Consider the following 21,758-nt stretch of genomic DNA (forward strand, 5'->3'; position numbering starts at 1 on the left):
TATATATATTCCCTTTAGATTTGGTTATTTTTCTTATAGTTAATTATATGAAATGTTGATATTGCTCATACACATAATATAAAAACCAGGCAAACATATTGAATTAGAAGCCTACAACTGAAAGTATGTTGAAAGAGTCGGCCAGTATTTTAAAGTCCAGTAGTTTGATGGTTGTTTGTATTCTTGAATTTGGGCAGTTTAATGAATAGTTCACCTGCAGAAGTCATGTTCAAACGTAAAAAAAAAAATAAGATATGAAGGTCTGATCATTCTTTGTGGTGTGGTAGGCTGTTTTTATTACTTTCTCTATATGCATTAGGGATGTGAATGTGTCGACCGAATGACCGGTTTTCCACTTGCGCTCAAGTTGACTTTAAAAATAGAATAGAAATCCGAAAATCAGTGGGTTATGCCGTTTTTTTAAATGGGAGATTTCACCGTGTATGTGAGTTCACGTCTGGTCGTGAGCGCGCTGCAGGAGTGTCACTTCTCCATGAAGTGGCAGCTTCACATAAGAGTCCGGTGTGGGACCATTTTTTCAAACTATTGATAAAAAACAATGCAGTGCAAAATATGCAGCATAAGTTAAACGCTCGTCTAAGACTATGACGTTAAATCACCTTAGAAACACACAATGCCTTCGTCCGATCACAGCAGCGTTTCACCGTGTGATCTCGGCAGCGAGTGAGCCGCTGCGCAGATGAACTGTGGTTTGTGGCTAAAATAATAACCGGGGATATTCTCCCCGTTAGCGATTTCAATGGGAAAGACTTCCGCGATCTGATTGAATGTCTCGAGCCTGGAAACACAGTGCCAAACTGCGCGACTATAGGAACTGTACAGTGAGCGGAGTCCCTCCGTTCGTTTCTGTCTACAACCGACACAATCACCGGAGACGCATTCACAGCGTTTAAATAACGCCTCTCATTTGTATTACCATTGGAGCTTGGATGCAAATATTGTAACATTACGGCGGCAGATAAAGGAAAAGCGCAGTTATCATTTTCTGCACACCTCTGCTGTGGGAAGAAAGGGGGCAAAGCAAGTCGACTGATTTGTCGACTCGCAGGCGGACGGTAGGCAGCTCTGCCAACGGAGCGAGAGTGCACCCGCTTGTTGCTCAGCCTGTCAAAACGCCCACGCATCGGTTGTCCACTGGCCTTTCATTAAAAAATATATTTTATATTAGGTTTATTATATTGAGTCTTAAATAAACACTGCTTTCATTCCGACTCTCAACGCGCATTTCAATGAACCATGATGTAGTCTACAAAAATATACTGAACTGTGATTGGCCAGTCACTGGCCCGGGCGGGACAGTGACTGGCCAATCAACTTGCCCTGCATATGATTTTACTGGCCCCGGGCCATCGGGCTATACGTTATGTCGAACCCTGTGATGGATACATGAGAAAGGATAGGTTCAAAAATCTCTAAAAACATGGTCCTACTGGCCACTATACCATTTCCTCCTGTTTGTCAGATTGCAAAATTTGCTTTGACTGAATTGTGTATTTTTACATGTAAAAGGCAGCACCTCAATCTCTTACTTCAACTCCAAAGCACTTCCCTGTCTGTTTTTTACATATATTTTAGACCCATGTAACAAATAGTCCTACATCTGTTAATATTAAAGATATTTCTATTTAAAGTATTTCATTTTTGCATTCCATTTTAGATATATACATTTTATAGTCTTTGCACTCGATTATTTTCACTTTTGTGTTCTTCGACGGATCTTGCAGCCTAGATGTAGTGCACAGCAAACGACAAAGGATTTTGAAACTAAGGCCTACATGGAAATTGCTCAAAGGGCATGTCCACACAAACTGTAGTGTGATAGTAGTCTCAAGTTGTGTAAGACTTGGGAAGAAATATGAACCTATCCTTTCAAACTGGAGCTAGCACTGAACCACAACCATGGACAAATAAAGGACAGCAACCCCATAGCATGATGTTAAAGGCAGCAATAAGTCCGTAGCTGCTTCTAGTCTGGATAACCAACGAAGATGATGGTGACGCTACAATGTCGACAGTAGGCCAACTTTAATCACCGTGAATCGTGTAATGTAGCCTAGGCTAGGTAGCCTAATTACATGTGTTTTTGACTTCCACTCGATAGCTGCAATACGTTTACGACGAATAGTCTTGGTTGGGAGTACATACTTGACTTCCAACTGTAAAGTAACTATCCGCTATTTAAAGCGACTTAACTGCCAACAGAAGGAAGACATCTTGTTTTTCAAACAAATAAACAGCCAGCGTTGTTTCGCAGTTTAAATCGGTCAAATATCCGCCCAGGGCTCGTTGCTACTCGTTGGTTGTGGTCAGATCAGAATCGCTTCTTTACTCATTGTCCATTGTGAGGCTCGGGGTGAACCCAAACTCACTCAGAACTTGTATATCTGATCAAATTCATCACCTCTGATCCACAACACAAAGGCGTGGAGGCCCTGGAGGTTAAACTCGTGCCAACTTCTCATAGCCACGGAGGCTCGAGAGCGCTTTTCATATCATCTCCGATCTGAGTAGAGCCAAACTCAGACCAGATCAAATAAGATCACTGTGTAGATTTTTTTTAAGTAAATACCTTCACACATACACACAACAAACGCCGCTCATTCACTCACTCAATCTCTCATCAAACACTCACACATCCACGCTGCAAACAACCCATTCAAACTATGAAGAAAAAGAACATCCGGGTCGGTTTTAAGGTAAAAACCGAAATGAATCATGGGATATTAAAAGCCCCAAACAGTAAACAGTTGTTTGTCGACCTCACGTGGACATCACCGGTAAAGTCCTTCCCTGCTGCTTTCTATCATCTTTGTATTTCTTGAATGAAACAACATAAATTATACATACAAAATTCCATTACCATACATGTAATAGTTTTATTGCATAGTTGTAACTTAAATAACATTTTGAAGAAATACAGTATTCAACGGATTCATTTACACTCAGTAAATGTATTTGATTGAATTTAAAAGGCAGTCACAGCATTTATGTTGCATTTATTTGACATATGTAACACTTCCTGTTTTTACTGCATTGTCCCAATAAAATATAAAACAAAGAAGCAAACAAATGCTTAAATGAAGCTTATGCCATATATTTAAGGCTGTAGCGGTATGCCTACTGCTCAAAATCCCACTTTCCTGTACCTTCAATAAGCAATAAGAAACAATGACCAAAGAGTGAAAATCCAACTACTTCACACTACAAACGGCATGTTGGCTTGTCATAGCGCTTTTGTTGTCGGACTCTCTTTCAGTATTAATGGGCTCTGTGGAGATGCATGGTAGTGGTGCCATGCCAGGATGGTTTTAAGCTGCATTTGCGTCTGTGGCAATTAACTAATCTAGCGTCTTGTGCCTTATGGGGGTTGTGAGGTAATCTTGAAGATTTCAGTGTCTACTACCACTATTGATGACTGCTAGGTGGCTCTTTGAGTAGTGGAGTATCCCCCAACAGCAATATGTTGGACTGTGTTGCAGCAAAGAAACACAACAGGCAGGCTATGTGAGGAGGAATGATTATTTTAACGATGGACTGAGACCGACCACTGTTACTGGACGGAGACAGTGGACCTCCACCATCCTGCCATGGAGGGGTCAGCTGCAAAAAAAGTGAGTGCCTGCACGTTTGATTGTTTACTCTTGTCTGATGAGTGAGGGGTCAACGCTGGGTCTGGGGGCCATCTGTCAGTGGTTGAGTTGACTGTGAGTGTAGCCTCAGCGAATTTACTGTCATGGTATATTTTGAACTGAAGATATTACACAATAGACTTGTTGTATACCTTCTTCAAAGACAGAAACTATGTGCTGTTGTTGGGACAATCTATAATAATGTTGCAGAGTAGACAGTAGTGCAGTTTGTGTGTCTTTTAAGTTTATTTTTCCACAATGAAAACTATCTAACACAAGATTTATTAAATGTGTATATCGTATACTCCAGTAATACTGTAATACCGGGTTATTGCAAATAAATGCTCCATTGATTCACAAATCAATTTGTTTTATTTAGAACCAATGTTTTTTTGACATGATATTTACACTCAGGATGAAAAAAAAAAGTTCTATTTTATCTGATATGTTGATGTTTTTGAAGTTAAAATTAGTGTCAGCTAGTGATAATATAATTCAGAGCGTGTGTTTTAGAGAGAACAAGAAGTCGTGAAATAAGGTGGACTAGTGGAGTGATTTTGCTCGAACTGGTCCCAGCCCTGCAGGCCCTGACTGTAACAATAGCTTCCATCAGGTCAGAGACCCGTCACATTATCACACAGCTCAGCCTCTCTGCAGGGGGCCCCAAGGAGGGACAGGATTTGGAGGCTTATGTCAGTGACAGGGACAGTAAAAGGCACAATCACAAATACAGTGTTGAGGCTCCAAGCATCTCAGGAGTAGAACTTTATGATTGAAATCTGCTGTTATCATCTGGCTTAACTTTGTCTGAGAAAGGCAGCTCGGCCGTTTACAACAGCATCCACCATCTGTTACATGTTCAACATGATCTTTACCTACTGGTTGTTTGGCTTGGGTGTGACAGAGGTATCTCTATTTCAGAGGTATCTGTCACACCATGCCAAGTTTTCACTCCACGTTGTCATGTCATGATAAATGTGGCCATTTATGTGTTTTTATCTGTCTTTCTTTTTTAATTGCTCGCATTTGTTTTCAAATACTCCACTGTTTATGTGACAGAGCGTTACGTCACCTTTGTGCTCCAAGGCAACACAGCTCACCTGCGTAAGCAGCACAGCGGGCACTGTTTCTTTTAGCCCTGACAGTATCTAATTATAACCTCTCTCCAATCAGATGGAGGTTAAAATTAAGAAGTTTTGACAAAGCAGTTTTGGTACCTATATTTAGTTACCTCAATATAAACATGTTTGGCTCAGTTAGTGGTTGTTAAGTAATTACAACAAATTACTAATGTTACCCTAACCCTCTCTTCTTCTCTTCTTCCTCTTCTGTCACACAAATGAAATGACAGAAACCAGTTTATGGACATCGCAAAAAAGGTATTTTAACGCAAAAAAAATATTTTTTATATATTTGATTGATAGCTAAAGATCGATTTGATGGGATTATTTTTATAAGTACTTACCAGACAAAAGGAAAGCAGACTGGATCCGTTATTTCAGTTCACAGGTTTTTTCCTTTAATTGATTTGTTAAAATTAATTGTTTACTGAAATCCTATACTTTAACAATATATAGAAATGCCCGAGACTAATTAGTGTTTAGTGGCTTTAGTGTTTCAGTTTCAGAAGTCATATGTAGGGTTGATAATAGAATACAATCTACAGGTCAGTCCGGCATAAGACATTCCAGTAATATAAAAGGATAAAAGATATATAAAAAGATAAAAAGAAAAAATTAGAGCAATCAATGAGTGTCAATGTGTCACAATGTGTCAATATTCTTTCTGTTAGGGGGGCGCTCGTGGCATAGTGGGTATAGTGTCTTCTTCCCCTATTTGCCCCATTTCAACAAAAAAAATCTTTCTGTTTTTCCATTTATTCATTTGGAATAAGAATGTATTTGAGGAATTTAAAGTGAGAGTCAACAGATAGTGTTATAAAAATGTTTTTATTCTTCAGAGAGCCACCAGCATTTGTCCCGTCAGTCCACAGCAGACTGCAGTGTTGACAACAATGTTCAGCCCAGGAAACTGAATGGCTCCTCAGCGGAGGCGCCCAGCTACCAGAACCTGCACCGGGAGCTGCTGCTCAGCCATAAACGGTACAACACTGAAAAACGTCCTAATGTGGTCAACATTTGAATTAGATCAGGGCAATGTGTGAGTCTATCTGACTCTGACCGTGCAGGGGCCTAGTGCTGGAGGAGAAGCCTGAGCTGAAGCGAGTGTTGGAGCAGCGTAGAATGGAGCTGCACAGGGAGGAGGAGATGGCACAGCGGCGGCCCTCCGATCTGGAGACGGAGCTCCGCAAGAGGCAACAGAAGCTGCAAGAGGTCAGAGACACAAAACAGACAGCTAAGAGCCATTTCACAAAGTTTATATGAAATGTTATGTTGATTGCTTGGTGGTGAAATCTTGTCTGTATGTTTCAATGTAATTTTAAAAAAAAAGTTGATTACAGCCTTAATCATCTCTAAATCTGAAATCAAAATGTATGGCCATATACCCTCAAGATCTCTCTCTCTCTCTTTCTCTCTCTTTTTAAATCTTGAGGAATATTTGTGAGGGGCAAGCTGCTCTTGGTCTGGACTAACTATATGGTGGTTGAGCTGGACGACACTGACAGGCTGATTCAGTGGTTTGTCCCTTTTTCCCAGTATGAGCAGGAGGAGATCAGGCGGCAGGAGAACCAGCAGAAGATCCCAGAGTTTGTCCGTGTGAAGGACAATCTGAGGCGAACACAGACGTTTGAGCAGTGAGACCCCGAGGCTCCAGTCGGCCCCAAGGCAGCATCTCACCATAGTGGCCCTATCTTTGCGTTCACCCTCTGGCAAAGGAACATGACAGAAACACCAGCTCACCGCACATCTCTTAGTGAATTTTAAATTGCATTTAGATATTTGTGTAAGGAATCACCAGATGAAACACATAGTCCACGACTGTCTCCATAAAACTTTGTCACAGTCCTGTTTCTGATGAGGGGGTGGATGTGGTAATTTTTTATTCAGAATTATGTGGATCAATATTTGTCAAGAGAAAGCTACTGCTGTTCAGAGGATGGATATTTTTTTATGTTTTTTATTTCTTTTTTCAAATCGACTAATCATGCTTCTTCCTGGATTATATGAGCATAAGACTGTTTTATTGTTTGTTTAGTGGAAGGGCCACTAATTCTTTAACTTCCTGTAAAATCACTATGCAATTGCTAACAGAGGCATTTCTGCACAGATCTGTTTCCAGTCAATACATACAGTGTATCCCCCAGTGTTACAAATTTGCATGTTTGTTGATATGTTTCTGTCATTATGTTGTCGTATTTTTAGTGTGTCTGTGCACTGTGGAAATAAAGGCTTTATGGTTTGCAGGGATGTATTGTTTTGTCGGACGCAATGTAAAGCACTGGGAATTGATTTGCATGCAGCTCTTCTCCCCGAGGACTCTCGCGGTTCTTTCACATGGCTTTGGGATTTTGTTTAATTAGCTGATCTTTTCATTCCATCACGGGACAGAGGAGAAAGCACAGGCCATCTGGAGGAGGCTTTTCAGGATATATAGGCTAGGAATACCCAAGGGCCTGGTTAAGGCACTGGAGACATGGGATAGTTGGGTAAAACCACCGGCCGAAGGCAAATAAAATTAGTCGCTGTGTTATTTCAGAGATATATTTTGATTATTAACAAATGCAACCCAAAAGGGCTACACATAATCAGTCGTGAGGAATAATTATTTTTTCTAACTTAAGTTTAACCAGGAAATGTCTACTTGTTACCTAAAGCATCAAAAACACAAAGATTTGTATAGTGACTGTATTATATTATTGGATTATTGCCACTGATACAAACAGTTAAGAACCACAATGGAAATAAGCATTTGGGCTTTTTTGTGTTATCACTGACTATTTATGTATTTTAATGTATGAGAGTGCTGTTCATATTTTATATCAAATGGTCAAATAAAATCAACCAATTAATCAAACCATTTTAATATTGTAGCTGTCCAGGGAGATAACTCTCATAACTATTAGGATATCAGATAATATTTTTATGCTGATAATTGATCTTTAAATTCCTAATCAGCAAAGAAACTAGTGATGGTGTCTGTCAAATAGATACAGTGGAGCAAAAAGTACATTTCCCTGTGAAATGTAGTGGAGCACAGTGCTGGAAAGAAACTATAGGCCTACATTGTACAAGGTAGTTTAAAGGTATTTTCACTTTACTTGAGTATTTCCTATTTATTTATTTATTTATTTTGGTATTTCTAGTACAACAATACATAGGCCTACAAACTTTCTTATATCCTGCAAATGTAAAATATTGTAGAAGGCCCATAGACTAGGCCTACCTCTACTTTAAATGCATGATTTAACACAGTATTCCATACACTGGTATGCTATGTTGTTTCTGTTTAATGCTAATCAAATATATATCTGACTGTTTCTACTTTAGACTTTAATTGTGTTTAATGTAGGCCTACTCTTGGATTGTTGAGAAATGGATGGATGGGTTGCCCATATGGACCCAAACATCACACATTGCTCTGTTTTTCATCATCATGGCGGAAGGAACAAGTGAGTGAGTGTGGTGTTGTTCACCGCCATCACTTACTTGCCAGCTGTCCTGGGTTTTACTAACTTGCCTCTCCCTCCGGCCATTCTTGTTTTTGTGCCTCTTCTTTAATTTAAAAGCCCCCTCTGTGCGTCGCGTGCTGCGTCAATACGCTGAGTGTGTCTGAAAAGTCGGGACGTCGGACCAAACCATTTTAAAAGAGTGCGGGGGACATCACCGGCATCAAAATGAACATTTGCGGGTTAAAATCCTACTTAAGTGAAAATAAATACATTTAAATGGGTTTAATAAAGATTTAGAAAGACTTATTATATAAAACATTTATATATAAAAATAATGAATCGCCTAATAAATACTTTAGAAAGAATCAATGAAGCATTTCCCCCTTAACCGACAAAGTGGAGTAGACTTAACAGATGTCCCAAGCGCTTCTCAAACATCAGACCAGAGAAAGTCAACTCCTTCTGCCTCAGAAAGGATGCTGTATAGGAGCAGCTAAACACTACAAGGTAAGACTCTCCGTAGGTTAACAACATGATGTAAAGATAAATGATCGGACAGCAACATTATTACAGTACCACCAGCAGTATAAAGCTATAAATAGGTAGCCTATGTCTAAGACGAGGGAAGCTGTTATGAGTCGGCAACTTCAGATGCCTGTCAGAGAGCAGTTAGCTATTTGGGCTATAATAAATTACATTTTAAAATATTAAAATGTCTAAATCATGTCATTACACATGCCATTTATTCAGTTTTCTTCACTGTTGTAAAGTAGGCCTAAAGTACGATACTCAGGTTCTGTATTCAACCTACCATCAAAAGGTAGTCAACTAGTTCAAATTTCTGGAACTGTCTTCTTTGACACTAGGCTACTTCAATTTTTACATGTAAAACGTGAGGGAAAATATGATGGATAATACTTATGTAGCCAAATTTTACTATTGTAAAATTGTTATTGCAGGAATTGTAATTGAATATTTTCTTTTACCATTTTTACTAAGTTAAGTTACCTATGGATCAACCTCGAGCCTTCTTCTGGCAAAAATACTATGTTAAAACATTTTTAAAAAGGTATTCATTTACAGTTTAAATAAAACAGTGTTGCAACTATCACACTATGGAATCATGATTAATGAACACAAAACAACCGAGTTTGGAAGACTGTGTTAGGTCTTTGCAGTTTAATCTTGCTCTGTGTTCTACCATGAACAGGTTGCTTTCACAGTTAAACAACACTTGAGTGTCTGTGAGGGGGCGACCGACTGATGGCAGTTCTTTGTGCCCACAGCAGCAGAATAAACACTTTCTCATACAGACGTTCGGTGCTACTGGGGTGCTAAAGACAACACCTCTGTGCTGTTGTGCCCTAGTCCTTGTGTCAACAGTGGGTACTTGTTGGGTAAAAAGCAGGAACCACATCCTGCCAGTGGCCAGAGATGACCCTCAGTCATTGTTCATTCAAATGCCACAGAAATGATGAGTCAGAGGGACAAGGTGTCATGATCCCCCAACCAGCCCATCAGCCTTTGGTGAACAATGGGGCATCTCTTCTTGCCCTGTGTTTTCACGCTGTTGTTGGGCTGCCGCGACAGGGCTGGTGTGTCTGGCCAGCATATGGCCTCCAGTGACTGAGGGCAGGCTGATATGGTGCTTATTACCCCTGCATTGTCTCTACTGGAGCAATAAGAGTACTTCACATTGTTAAACCGACAAAGGAAAGACACTGACAACGTTTGAGGCTTCGATACAGTTGAGTTTACCCATAACCTTAACTTTTTTATGCTATTACAGCCCCTTGTCTGCATTTTGCTGCAGTCTGTGGAGTTTCCACACTCAGCAATGCTTCTAAAGACAAAGATCTGACTCCAGTGACGCGCTTTGTAATACAACACTTATTTTTTTTTCTTCTTCTACTTCTTCTTCTGCTGCCGCTCCCCCACATTGATGCACTTTTCTTCCAGCAGCAACCCATATTGTGTACAGAGTGGACCCATTTGCTGAATGGATTTTTGGCTTTTCATCAGACTCTGAAATAAAGCATGCTGTAAAGTCGTTTGGTTTCTTCCATAGTATCAGCATTCAGTGGAGAATCTTAATTACAGGGTTCGAGCAAGGCCCCGGTCTGGTTTCAGGCATCCCTCAACTGTTTTCACTCGGCGAGGCTGGTCCCCATCGGTAATTCCAGGGCCGACCACAGTGGTAATGAGCACAGCGGTGGTGGTGGCGGCATTCCAGGAGATCCTGGATCCAAAAGGCTCATGGGAAAGGGTGGCGGGGGAAGTCTGGGAGACAGTGAATCCACATCATGATCTCTTGCCATAAACACCCGCTTCCTTAAGATGCCACACTGTCACGGTCTGGAGAGCAGCGAGAGGATGGGTGTGGGATGGTCAGCGCCCGTCCCCGACACGTTCCCTTAAGTGGTGATCAAATGTGCCACAATTAAGATGTTATGACTACATCAATCAAGGTTGCCGGGCGGGTGGAGACTGTGCTATCAGCAGTTATCCCCGTCAGGAAATGGGCTGCTGTTCCTGTTACACTTGATCAAGAAAAGTATTGTTTTTTGGCTCTCCCTTAGAGAATAATTTCAAAACTCCCAGGATGACTCCAGGTCTTTTTTATCAAAGCTATGACAAATGGCATCAACGTCTTGGCAATAATGCTGCAACCTCTCGTTAGATGTTCTGTTTTACCCGAACCCATCCATCCAACCACCCACCCACTCACTTATTCTAGACCTCCGACCACAGTCTCTTGTGAAAGTCTTCAGAGAGTTATGGGGTGTAAGTGGGTAAATCCCACATTACCCTGCCTGTCTTTGATTACCGGGACAGATTCTTGTCGAAGTTTTTAGTTTTTTTAGATGGCTGCAGCAAGGAGCCATGTGTGTCGGAGAGAACATCTGTCCCCGACCATGTACAGTTAAAAAAAAACTCAGTACTCTTCCTTTCCCCACCTCTCACTGCAGCCTTGTCTCAATGTTGGCCCAACAACACTGCTCAGAACCAAAGCGGAGTTGTCAGCAGATATTGTGCCCACAGCAGATTATTGAGGCCGGTTGGTGGATACAGGGCCTTTTGTTGTACTGTTGTTTTACTGGCTCGAGCTCCCTGTGCCTCATTGTGCTACCGGCTGCGTCAGTTCACATGAGTTGTTGTGGTGAATGGGCCAGGCCAATGGGATACACAATAATATCCTGTCAGAGGAGTTTTTCATCCACACGGGTGGCTGCTGTGTCTTCCATGTCCCTATACAGGAAAAAGACCTGATACCCATCTCCAAACACAGAGGATGAGACAAGAGCTGAGGATTACAGACAGCAGCCTTAGCATCACATTCATTCATGTGGGTGGTGCCTTTTTAAAGCTCATCTTCTCTATCTTTTCTTCCTCACTAATAACAATTTACTTTGCACATGAGCTCTCTTTACATGATGTTTTCACAGAGACAGCTTTAGGGGTCCACAAGTTAACAAGTTTATGAATGTGTTGCATTGAAGCAAATAGCTAATGATATCCTTTATCATGTGAGAACCCATAACGTGTCTCCTTTAATCTGCCTGCCTTTTTTAGGAGAAGTCTTGGGTTTTGGAAGACATGTGAGATCCAGAATGAATTGTTTGACCTAAAAATTTTATAAAATGAACTTCTCTTGTAGGTGATTTCACTGCAGCAGCAGCCACACACAGCCCTCGGGCCGGGTTTTGAAGTCTCGACTTATCCCTATCCGTTATCTGCAATTTGTTGTTGCCATTGTTGTCCTCTTCATTCTGTCGTTCCCCTCTGCATCTCGTTTTTTTGTTTATTGTCAGTCAGATGTTTGGTAGAGGGCAACAATGGCACAGAGCAGCCCTTAAACATGAAAGTGTGTTTGTGAAACTGGGAGTGTTGCACAGGAGTCAGCGGGGACCTTGTGATTTGATGCTGCGTGGACAAGCCCAGCATTGAGACATTCTTCCACTTCAAAGCCCCCAGAGGGTTTTCTGGACACTGGTTGAATAGGAGCTCAGGGAGGGGTGCATGGGGGGAACAGGTGCAGTCCATGAGTGGGGTAATTCCCACTGCCATCTGCTTTCTTTTTCGGGGCCTGGGCTCTTTAAACGCCCTCTGACACGCCTCACAGCGACACGCTCTCCTAGCCAGCCGCACCGTGCCCCGTCACCATGGCACCACGATTCGGATTAACCCCTGCACATGTGCCGAGTCAACCTCGGGGGTCTACCTCTTTTGTGAGTGAGCATGGGAGGGAGAAAGAGTTGGAGGAGGAGGAGGAGGGGACGGAGAGCTGCATGGAAAAGTGTGTGAAAGGACACTCGCCAGTCATTCACTTTTGTTAAGTAAAGCAGCAGGAGAGAGCATGAATGAAGCCATGTGGCCGGAAACAACAGGGGAATCTATCATTTTGTAAGTGGTCAGTCTAACTTTTACTAATCTGAAATCCTCTTATTTCAACAGGTTTTTCCAAAAATGTACGAGCAGAAAGTAGAGATGACGGCCATCGAGAGTAAAGAGGAGATCAGTGACACTGACAGTGGGATCATCTTGCACTCTGGTAAAAACATCAATGCAAAATACAAAAATACTGAGTCCGATTTTCACATGTCTTTTATAGCTTAGGACTTCATAATCAATAGAAAAGACAATAATACGGGACATCATTTTAGGGGAACATACACAACAAAACAAGATACACAGACATAGTCCAGACATAGTTAAACATCCAAGGTTGGCGACACACAACATTATGTCACACCGTGCAGGCAGCAGAAAAATTAATGTTGTGTGTGCCGAAATACTACCACAACAATATGTTGTACAAAATACCATAAAGCACCTGCTGTAAGTAAGAGTACTAAGAACTCCATGTGCAAACAAAGCAAGTATTTTAGAGCACTCCATTATATACAGTAGATACAGTAAATAGTATATTAATTTCAATGACTGATACAGTTCTGATCTTCTGTGTGTCCGCTGCAGGTCCAGACAGCCCAACGTCCCCGGTGAAAGACCTGACTCACACCAGAGCCCTTAAGCTGAAGCATCAGTCTCTGGAGGAGCGTTTAGAGCTCTGCCTGCTGGAGCTCAGGAAGCTCTGCATCAAAGAGGCTGTAAGTCAATTCTAGATGATAACATGTAAACTTACCAATACATTATTTTGTTGTCTGACTAGTAATATATTTATTATTAGAAACATTGTAAAAGATTGAAATTGTTATAATTGCATTTTGTGTTTATGTTTTTTTTAATGTATTTTGAATTCACAGGAGCTGACAGGAAAGTTGCCCTCAGACTTTCCTCTGATGCCTGATGAGGAGCTACCTCGAGTCAGAAGGAGGATTGGAGCTTCCTTCAAGCTGGATGAAGGTCTGATCCATCTAGATAAACAGGTACGGGCAGCCGACAATTTTTGTGTGAAAATCAGATAAAAGTGCAAAACGGACCACAATTCCTTAGCTTAAACTAATTGTCAGAAATTGTCTTTTAGGATGGAGAGTTGCAAGCGCTGGAAACGGATTTGGCTCTTCAGCGGCAGATTTACGAGGCGTCCCGCAAGCTGTCGGTGGAGGGGAAACTCAGTAAACCACAGAAGAAGAGCCGGCTGCAGCAGTGCAAGAGGGAGGAAAAGAAAGTGAAGGAACTGCAGGAGGCCGTGTTACATCACAGGATCAAGAGCGAGTGCAACTCACCATGCGTCACAATCTCAACAAGACAAAACAAAGGTGAGTGACACTGCTGCCCTCTTCAGGCCAAACTGTGCATTGCACCCATGAACCTTTACAGTTTGTTTGATGGAGAATTCAAATGTTCCCTTTCTGAATGCAGATCATCTGAGCATGTCTGATGACAGTTCCCTGTCTGATGTGGTGGCCCTGGATGGTGAGTGGGGAGTACATCTATACATACAAGCTTTGAAGATCATCATCACTCTATTACATGCCTCTATTTACACATATAGTAAGAAAGTGTATGAGTTATGTAACTAGCATTCAATAAGCATTCCCACATCTTTGTTGTGGAAGAAGTACTCAACTCTTTTACTTAAAAGTAGGAATACCAAAGTGGGAGAAATACTCTAACAAGTAAAAGTCATGCATTGAACATTTTAAGTAAACGGGCAAGTATAAACACAAAATATACTCAAAGTACCAAAACTACTCGTAGTAGTAAAATACAAGTGCTTCCAAATTGTACTGTTGTACAATGCTTGAGCAAATACACTCAGTTCCCTTCCACCAGTGTATTTAATAGATCATGTAGATTTGGGGCATTTTGGTGGCTGAAAAGACAGCCATTCTCAATAAGCATTCCCACATCTTTGTTGTTAAACTTATGCAAAAATAATGAAAGTCTGACAGGCCTGCCTCTGACTCATTGCTTGTTGTGTGATTATCCATAGATGTGGACTCGCTTGGCCCTCTCTCTTCTCCAGCATTGGGCTCTTCCTACTCTGACCCCCTGCAGCTGTCAGCCAAGACCCTGCAGTCATCCCAGCAGTCATCAAGCCAGCTCAGTGTGGAGTACCAGCGCTCCCCCATCCAGAACTCTCCGTGGAAAGAGTCTAGTCTGGATCAGCCTTACAAGAAGCCTGCTAAGCCTCAGTCTGCCTGCAGCAGCAGGTCCAGGTAGGCGTCTGAAGTCTTATAACAACACATTAAATACACATCTGTACTGGGGAGAGTACTTGAGTGTGTCTCACTGTTTAACATTACAGATAATAAAAGCTACAAAAATTAGCATAGCTAAACAAATAAGTCAAAAATACTTTACATAATAACATTTGTCTATAAGTGAAAAAAATCCAATGAGTATCAGTATCAATACAGGCAACATGCATGTTCAAGTTTTTAAAGCTTATTGAGCTTACTACCTATGGTTACAAATGAAGCAAACTTACCCACCTCTATGTACTGTAATGCTGCTCTCTTGTCACTGGGTCAGCACAATGTAGAGTAAAGGCTACAAGCTACAGGACTTATTTCATATCTCACATCATATTTTCTGTTTTTTCTGCCTGCAGTAGTCCAGTAGGAACCCAGGTGTCCGTAGCAGAGGGCTGCAGGATTCCCATCTCTCAGTTTATCATGAACTCGGCTTTGCGTCACAACCACTCCACCAGTGCCCCCTCCACACCGGAGCTGCACGTACGCCGCCAGTACTCCCAGTCCTTCAGGTACACCAGTAAAGTCATATTAATAGTACAGTAATGCACACAGGGGATAACTGCATGTGTGCTCATTTTTACAATTACACACATTTGTCCTCAGACTTCCAAAAAGTAAGCCAGCTGCTGACATGGAGCGTCTCATCTCGGAGAACAACCGAGGACGGGCCCGGTTGCCCCCGCGGCGTTGCCTGGCGGACTTCATGGTACGTTCTCCGGAGTACTCTCCCCTGCAGCCTTACCAGTCCAGCTCTGAGGACAGCAGCTCCGAGCACTCTTCCTCCTCCTGTATCAGCTCTCCAGGCAGAGAGGGACCTACAGAGATCCCAAAGCTCTGCCCGCCACCGTACGGATTCCACTTTGGGGCACAAAAGAAGGGGATCTCCAACTTCTCCAGCCCGCACAAGAACACCAGCCAGTCTCAGTGCAGCCCAGGCTACATGACGGCCACCCCGGAGGACGGCCCACTCTCCCCTCAAGACCCAAACATGGGGAATTGCTTTCTGTCTCCTTCTGCTGTGGCACGCAGCCCTCAGCAAAAACAGTGGCAGGAGGGGGCATCATCCCCAAATAATATCCTCAAGCTCCCTCCGCCTTACAGCAGGCTGGTGCGAACGCCCTCGCTGAAGGAGTACCCCAACCACGCCATCAGACTAATGCCCAGGGAGATAGTGTCAGAGGAGCTCAAGTCCTGGCATCAGAGGAATCAGCTGCACAAGTTCCGGCCGGGCTGCATGGATCCACAGAGCTCCCTTAGCCCCACTTCTCCTCATCTGCCTCCATTTACACAGGTGGGTACTGAGCATAAAACAGGCCACTTGCACTGTCTGAAATCATTTAAAAGGAGTCGTATGTTAAGGCTGTTGATCCATTTCTTTATAAATTAATGAATTGTTTGATCTTCAAAACGTCGTAAAACAATGAAAAATGCATTTTCCTGGAGTACGAAGGTGACAACCTCAAATGTCATGTTTGAGTTTCTTAATTTCAGGTTACAATATAGTTAAAACACGGAAAAGCAACACATTCTTGCATTCGACAAACTGGAACCATCAAAACGTTGGGCATGTTTGCTTGAAGAATGATTGAAACCATTAACTAATTCCTAAAATAGTTGTAGATTCATGTCCTTGTGATCAAGTAATTAATCAACTATTCATTGCAGCTCTAATCTATGATGTAATGATGTATGTATGTAATGCATGATGTAAACACTGATTTTGTGACTCTTTCCTCAGGGTTCAGGTAATGTGATCCTCCAGAGAGCTGCAGACGGGACTCCAATCCAGTGGTTTATCGCAGAGGAGGCTGAAATCGTGAGCCAGGTGTAGCCGAGACCTTTACTGCTCTTTACTGCAGTATGTTCAGTACGACGTGTGTTACTCCTTTCTTATTTATCTCTGTATTTATTAAGGCTTTGGACTCTCTGTGAGATTATATGTTGACGCCATGCAGAAAACTTGGACCCATCGGTTCTCTGATGAGCAAATTTTTCTCTCATCTTTTAATTTAATAATTATTATAAGATGGTATGTCAGTTTTATTTATTTTAAATAGTTTTCTAATAAACGTTTCTTGAAACTTCTGAGGTGAATTGAGTTTCATACAAATTCATAAATGTGCCAAATGGATCATGATATTTCAAGACAAAGTGGCTGTGGTTGTATTTGTAGCTGGCACACATTTTGCACATAAAATTCACCTTCAGTAGTTTCCAATGAAATTCTCCATTCCTAATATAATTCTTTAATATTATTCTGTATTTATGTTATTGAAAGTTTTCCCCTTTGCAACATAGAGACATATTACTAAACTGTTGATAAACCTTTGAAGATGCAGTGCTCCTTTTTTAACTTATAGTTAATATTTAACAATTGTCTAGCCGTGACAAGACATATGCTGAACCTTAACGTTTGCTATTAACTCTTAATAATCACTGACACCTTTAAGGGTGGTTTGATGAATGTTTTCATTGCAGTATGGTGTTTTGTTACTAACCAAATGATTGTATCAGTTTTGATAATTTTTTTTATATTTATAATAAAGAAAAACAAATGAAGAATAAGTTTGCGGAGTTGTTATTTAGAAGGTGGAGGTTTTATCTGAGATAAAAGAAAACAGAGTAATTCAGAAACAACCAAAAGTGTTTCATTAAAATGTTATTTATTCATACAGAAACTTTCCACAGCTTTTCACACTGACTGGTATTTCAGCTGGTCTACACACTTGATGTTTACAGCCCAGTCACAGAATTTAAACCACGTCCTCTTGACTGCATGGACAGATTACGGCTCAGGTGCTACTTCACAAAAGTTCAAACAAGAGGTAAGTGAGTAAGATAACACAGCAAAGCACAAAGAGGTACGTGCAGAGGAGTGACCAGCGACGGTGATTCAGCCATTGAGCCGATGGACACATCCACAAAGATCCAGACCTGACGAAGAGCAGTCAGTCAGTGTGTGACCAGAGGGGGGGAAAACTCTTGCAGTCCAAATCATACTGTATAGTGTGTCGACATACCTGCTCGCAGAAAGCTGTCTGTAATAATTCAGACTCTTTTTATCCTTTTCTGATTTTTTCTTGGATAACGCAGCTTTGCCCTTGTGCCTCTGGCGCAAAGTATCCAGCGGGTGACTGTAACAAAAGATACCACAATTATTATTTTTTCACTACAGTATCAATGAAATGTTCGCAAAGGGGTGGATGAAATAACAGTCTCACATTATTTCCTGGCCAAACGAGATATTTACACAAATTCAAAACAGCTATCCTCACAAGTTAGGGATGAAGCTGCTCAGAAAAACTCCCATAAACTGACCAGTAGAAAACTGATACATTTATTAAAATCAAATTTGGATAAGCATAATGCTATCTGAAACATTGAAATTATCAAATTTATTTTTTACTTACTTTTATAAGACAGGGCCTCAACATTGGCATATTACCAAATACAATTAGTAATTGATAGAATGTGACAATACAATACACATTAAAATTATGCCTCTCGAAGAAACACTAAAAAGGTCATGTAATTTAGCAGCATTAAAATTACAATGTGTAAATATTGAGAATAAAAATGGATTGAGAGCTTTAGAAAATGTGATGTCTAGGCTATTCTGTTATGCTTTCTGCTATTCTATCCATGAACAGTGTTTCAAGTCCGTACGGTTTGGTTTGTATCTTCCTGGTGGCCAGTGGTCTTGCAGGGAGGCACTCTTGTTTTGAGTCGGGAGAGGGCTGCGGAGGAGCCTGCGCTGCTGAATCTTCTGCTGGGGTTTCATCTGGATCCAGGGGCCTAAAAAAAAGAGAGTGACAAAAAAATAAAAAGAGGTGATACACACTTGCTGGTCCATGTGGGCCAGATACAATGCATTATACTATGAGTCTCCTGCCGACCTGTTGTCCACCGGGGAGCTGTCTTCCTTGGTGGTGGCACAGGTGCTGGACTCTGAGCTCGGGGGGGGAGACGGGCAGGGGGAGGACTCTCTCTGAGCCGCCCGCTTTCTAAGGTGTTGCTTTAACTTCTTCTGTGGAGACAAAGAATAGGACGCTGAATTGGGTTTCTTCTGAATGATAGAAAGTGGGAGAAATCACAAAAGGAAACATCCTCACCTGGGTTCGGGCAGGAATCATTGATACGCTGACCCTTCTCTTCTAAAGAAGAGAAAGAAGAAACAAAACTTACAAAGGCAGATTGGATGGATTACAGAGCAGTTGTATCCATATGGGGTGGTAGCAGAATTACAAACATCCGCATACCAGATAGGATCTCCTTCTGTTGTCACCATCCTCTAGATCTACAACCCAAGAAGACCCAGTCAGTCAAATATCGCACATGAGTGGAACAAAAGAAAAAAAACACAAGACAAGACAGCAGAGGTATGGGAGACCTGGCGACCCTCTGGGATCGATGAGGGTCTTGGCGTCCTCCAGCTCCGCAGTGGTTCTTTCATGACGTCTCCTCAGATTCTCCACGTGAGCCACCATGAGCTCCACTGCCCGACTCACTCGAGCCTCCTGTCATATGGACGGGAAGAGTCAAGCGAACCATATGTTTAGATGGCTGAAGAGCAAGTGGGCCGAATAAAGTTAAAGGCCCAGAAAACTCATTTTCTCAATACATTTTCCTGCGACTACTGAGGGGGAAATACATGCGCCATACATTAACCTTCCTGTAAAATATATAAACGCGTGTATCTGTTGCACATGACAGATTTCTGTATGTGTTGTTTCTTTGTTTTGAGGAGAATAGAGTTCAGTTTGAAAAAATTAAAATGACAATGAATCAAATCAAATTAAAGCATTATGAGTTTTTTGATTCTAAAAATCTTAAAAATCAAAACAGAAAATATGTTTTTGCCTAATATCAACTCTGATTGTCGCTTATTTAGTGGTTTCTTCTTGGGAATCCTGTGAACCTCAAAGCACAAGCTGGAAACCACAATCTCAAACATTTTAAATAAATAAATAAATCAATTAGAGGTAAAGGAGCCTCAGTACCTGATGCACAGCCCCAAGCACCTCAGCTGTGTTGGAGATCCGTTCCACAGTCCCAGCGACGATGTCCAGAGACAGCTCGAGCTTCTGCAGGATATTACTGCGCTTACTGTCCAGACACAGGGCCTTTAGTGTCTGAAAACACACACACACACATACACAGGAACACACATGTAGTTGCTTCTCTCTGGTGGAGTCATTCAGGCTCATTTCTAATGGTCTGTCATTTGACTGCACCTCCAGTGTCTCCCTGCCTCTGCTCAGCTCCAGGTGGATGTTCTCCTCGGCCAGGTTACGGGCATGCTCCTCCGCTTGCAGCCTCTGCTTCAGGGTGTACTGATCACAGCGGAAGGCCAGGGTGATTTGAGAGAAGGCCGTCTGCCAGCAGGGACAATATCGTTTATTGAATACCTCTACATTTCTTCGCTCCTTTCAGCTTTACTAATTATGGTTGAAATAACAATATAATTTCAAGGTAAGGGGAATATCGTATAACTGTAAATTTGTTTAAGTAAATCTTTTATTATGTAAAAAAAGACTGATTTAACTCAATTAATACATTTTCATCTGCTGGCCAGACACCTAAATATCAAGCACATCATTAACTACACACCGGGGATGAGATGAATATTTCATATCACGATATCCTGGCAAAAATAATCCACATTCATGATGTACTATCCCTATAATGGTAAAAAATATATATATATTATTTTCTTAAAACTCTTAAAAAGGCTCTGAAACATACTGGAATCACTTAACCTTACATATTGTAAAGGAAACAATATTTGTGTGCATTACAGATAAGTAACATGGGGTTTCTATCTTATATTGTCCCATTTTGAAAACATTTCAAGGACTTCTTTGTGGTCTGTTGGAAAAATGGTGTACTGATCGTTTTGTGAACAGCACAATGAGCAAATAACACCCACAACTGAAGAACATAAAAAATGCACATGTAGGCCTAGAACAATAAAAAGTGGGTAAAAGACTGAATTGAATCATCTTAAACAGCGTGATATCTGTGGTATATCATGGTGAATGGGGATTGGTGATACCTTACCTCCAAATCTCCCTCTGACATCTCTGCACTGTCATAAAACAAGAGGATGGAAATCTTAATGGAAATTCCAATTAAATTATTTTATTTAAATATACTATGGCAGGTAGCCTACATGTAACACATTGTCACCTGTTGAGGCCTACGCGCTCAATGATGGACAGCTCGCTCCAGCTTGTGACTGGGAACTCCTCTTGGTTGGATTCTGTGATGAAAACACAGTTTAAATATAGCCACTCATTGGACTATTTTTAATGAACACTTTGTAGCTGTTGTTACCTTCTTCACTGTCCTCGCTGTCCAGTACATAAGTAGGGACGCAGATGGTCGCCTCTGCCTCAGGCTGAAAGCAGTTCAGAAACATGGCCTGTTTACTGAATGATGCAGTCATCAAATATGAAGTGTACATCAGCAATTAAAGCAACAGGAAGGACAGCTGGTAGATTACTTAACTCACCTGAGCTTCCATCGTGCCTTCACAGGAGTAATCCAAATGTCCCACTCAATTTCAACAGATTCAATTATTCAAAAAACCCCTTCACAGCATGGACCTATTACAAAAGCTTCACAGTCCACAGTTCATAGCAGAAAAAAACCAAACATATCCAGAGAAGTGTTCTGTCCGTTTGGTTCATGCCTCCCCTCAGCCTTTCTCCTGCACTGAGAATAGATAATCCTATTAAGAGATCCACAGTCAAAGCAGAGCAGGACGACTGGCCCAGGAGGCTCATGGGTAGCCCTGTGGGTTTTATCTTTAGCAAATAGTAAATTAAAAGGAATAGGAATATGTTATGTAATAGAGGATGTATATGAAACATT

The 21,758-nt window shown here is 41.5% G+C and overlaps 3 protein-coding genes across 3 annotated transcripts; 2 read left to right on the forward strand and 1 right to left on the reverse strand.

Moving 5' to 3' along the window:
• Nucleotides 1-4,514: 4,514 nt before the first annotated feature.
• LOC307253614 (protein FAM107B) lies at nt 4,515-6,433 on the forward strand (the record flags this gene model as incomplete). Its single annotated transcript, XM_080031727.1, has 5 exons — nt 4,515-4,556; nt 5,443-5,464; nt 5,611-5,752; nt 5,839-5,983; nt 6,308-6,433. 5 exons carry the CDS (start codon nt 4,515-4,517, stop codon nt 6,407-6,409), a joined length of 453 nt encoding a protein of 150 aa, XP_079887853.1. The 3' UTR covers nt 6,410-6,433.
• Nucleotides 6,434-8,682: 2,249 nt separating this feature from the next.
• Nucleotides 8,683-17,213, forward strand: inavaa (innate immunity activator a). Its single transcript, XM_080031489.1, has 10 exons — nt 8,683-8,727; nt 12,676-12,772; nt 13,198-13,328; nt 13,485-13,607; nt 13,706-13,940; nt 14,044-14,097; nt 14,618-14,843; nt 15,239-15,391; nt 15,486-16,173; nt 16,621-17,213. Exons 2-10 carry the CDS (start codon nt 12,688-12,690, stop codon nt 16,711-16,713), a joined length of 1,788 nt encoding a protein of 595 aa, XP_079887615.1. The 5' UTR covers nt 8,683-8,727; nt 12,676-12,687; the 3' UTR covers nt 16,714-17,213.
• A 422-nt stretch (nt 17,214-17,635) lies between these two features.
• Nucleotides 17,636-21,339, reverse strand: LOC307253442 (uncharacterized protein). Its single transcript, XM_080031494.1, has 12 exons — nt 21,219-21,339; nt 21,072-21,144; nt 20,943-20,970; nt 20,117-20,257; nt 19,883-20,014; nt 19,273-19,399; nt 19,142-19,179; nt 18,995-19,036; nt 18,779-18,909; nt 18,549-18,677; nt 17,903-18,016; nt 17,636-17,816 (listed from the first exon to the last, which is right to left on the reverse strand). Exons 1-12 carry the CDS (start codon nt 21,328-21,330, stop codon nt 17,687-17,689), a joined length of 1,197 nt encoding a protein of 398 aa, XP_079887620.1. The 5' UTR covers nt 21,331-21,339; the 3' UTR covers nt 17,636-17,686.
• Nucleotides 21,340-21,758: the final 419 nt, after the last annotated feature.

This window comes from Ammodytes marinus, assembly GCF_949987685.1.
Source record: "Ammodytes marinus genome assembly, chromosome: 7".
In the NCBI taxonomy this organism is placed as follows: Eukaryota; Metazoa; Chordata; class Actinopteri; order Uranoscopiformes; family Ammodytidae; genus Ammodytes; species Ammodytes marinus.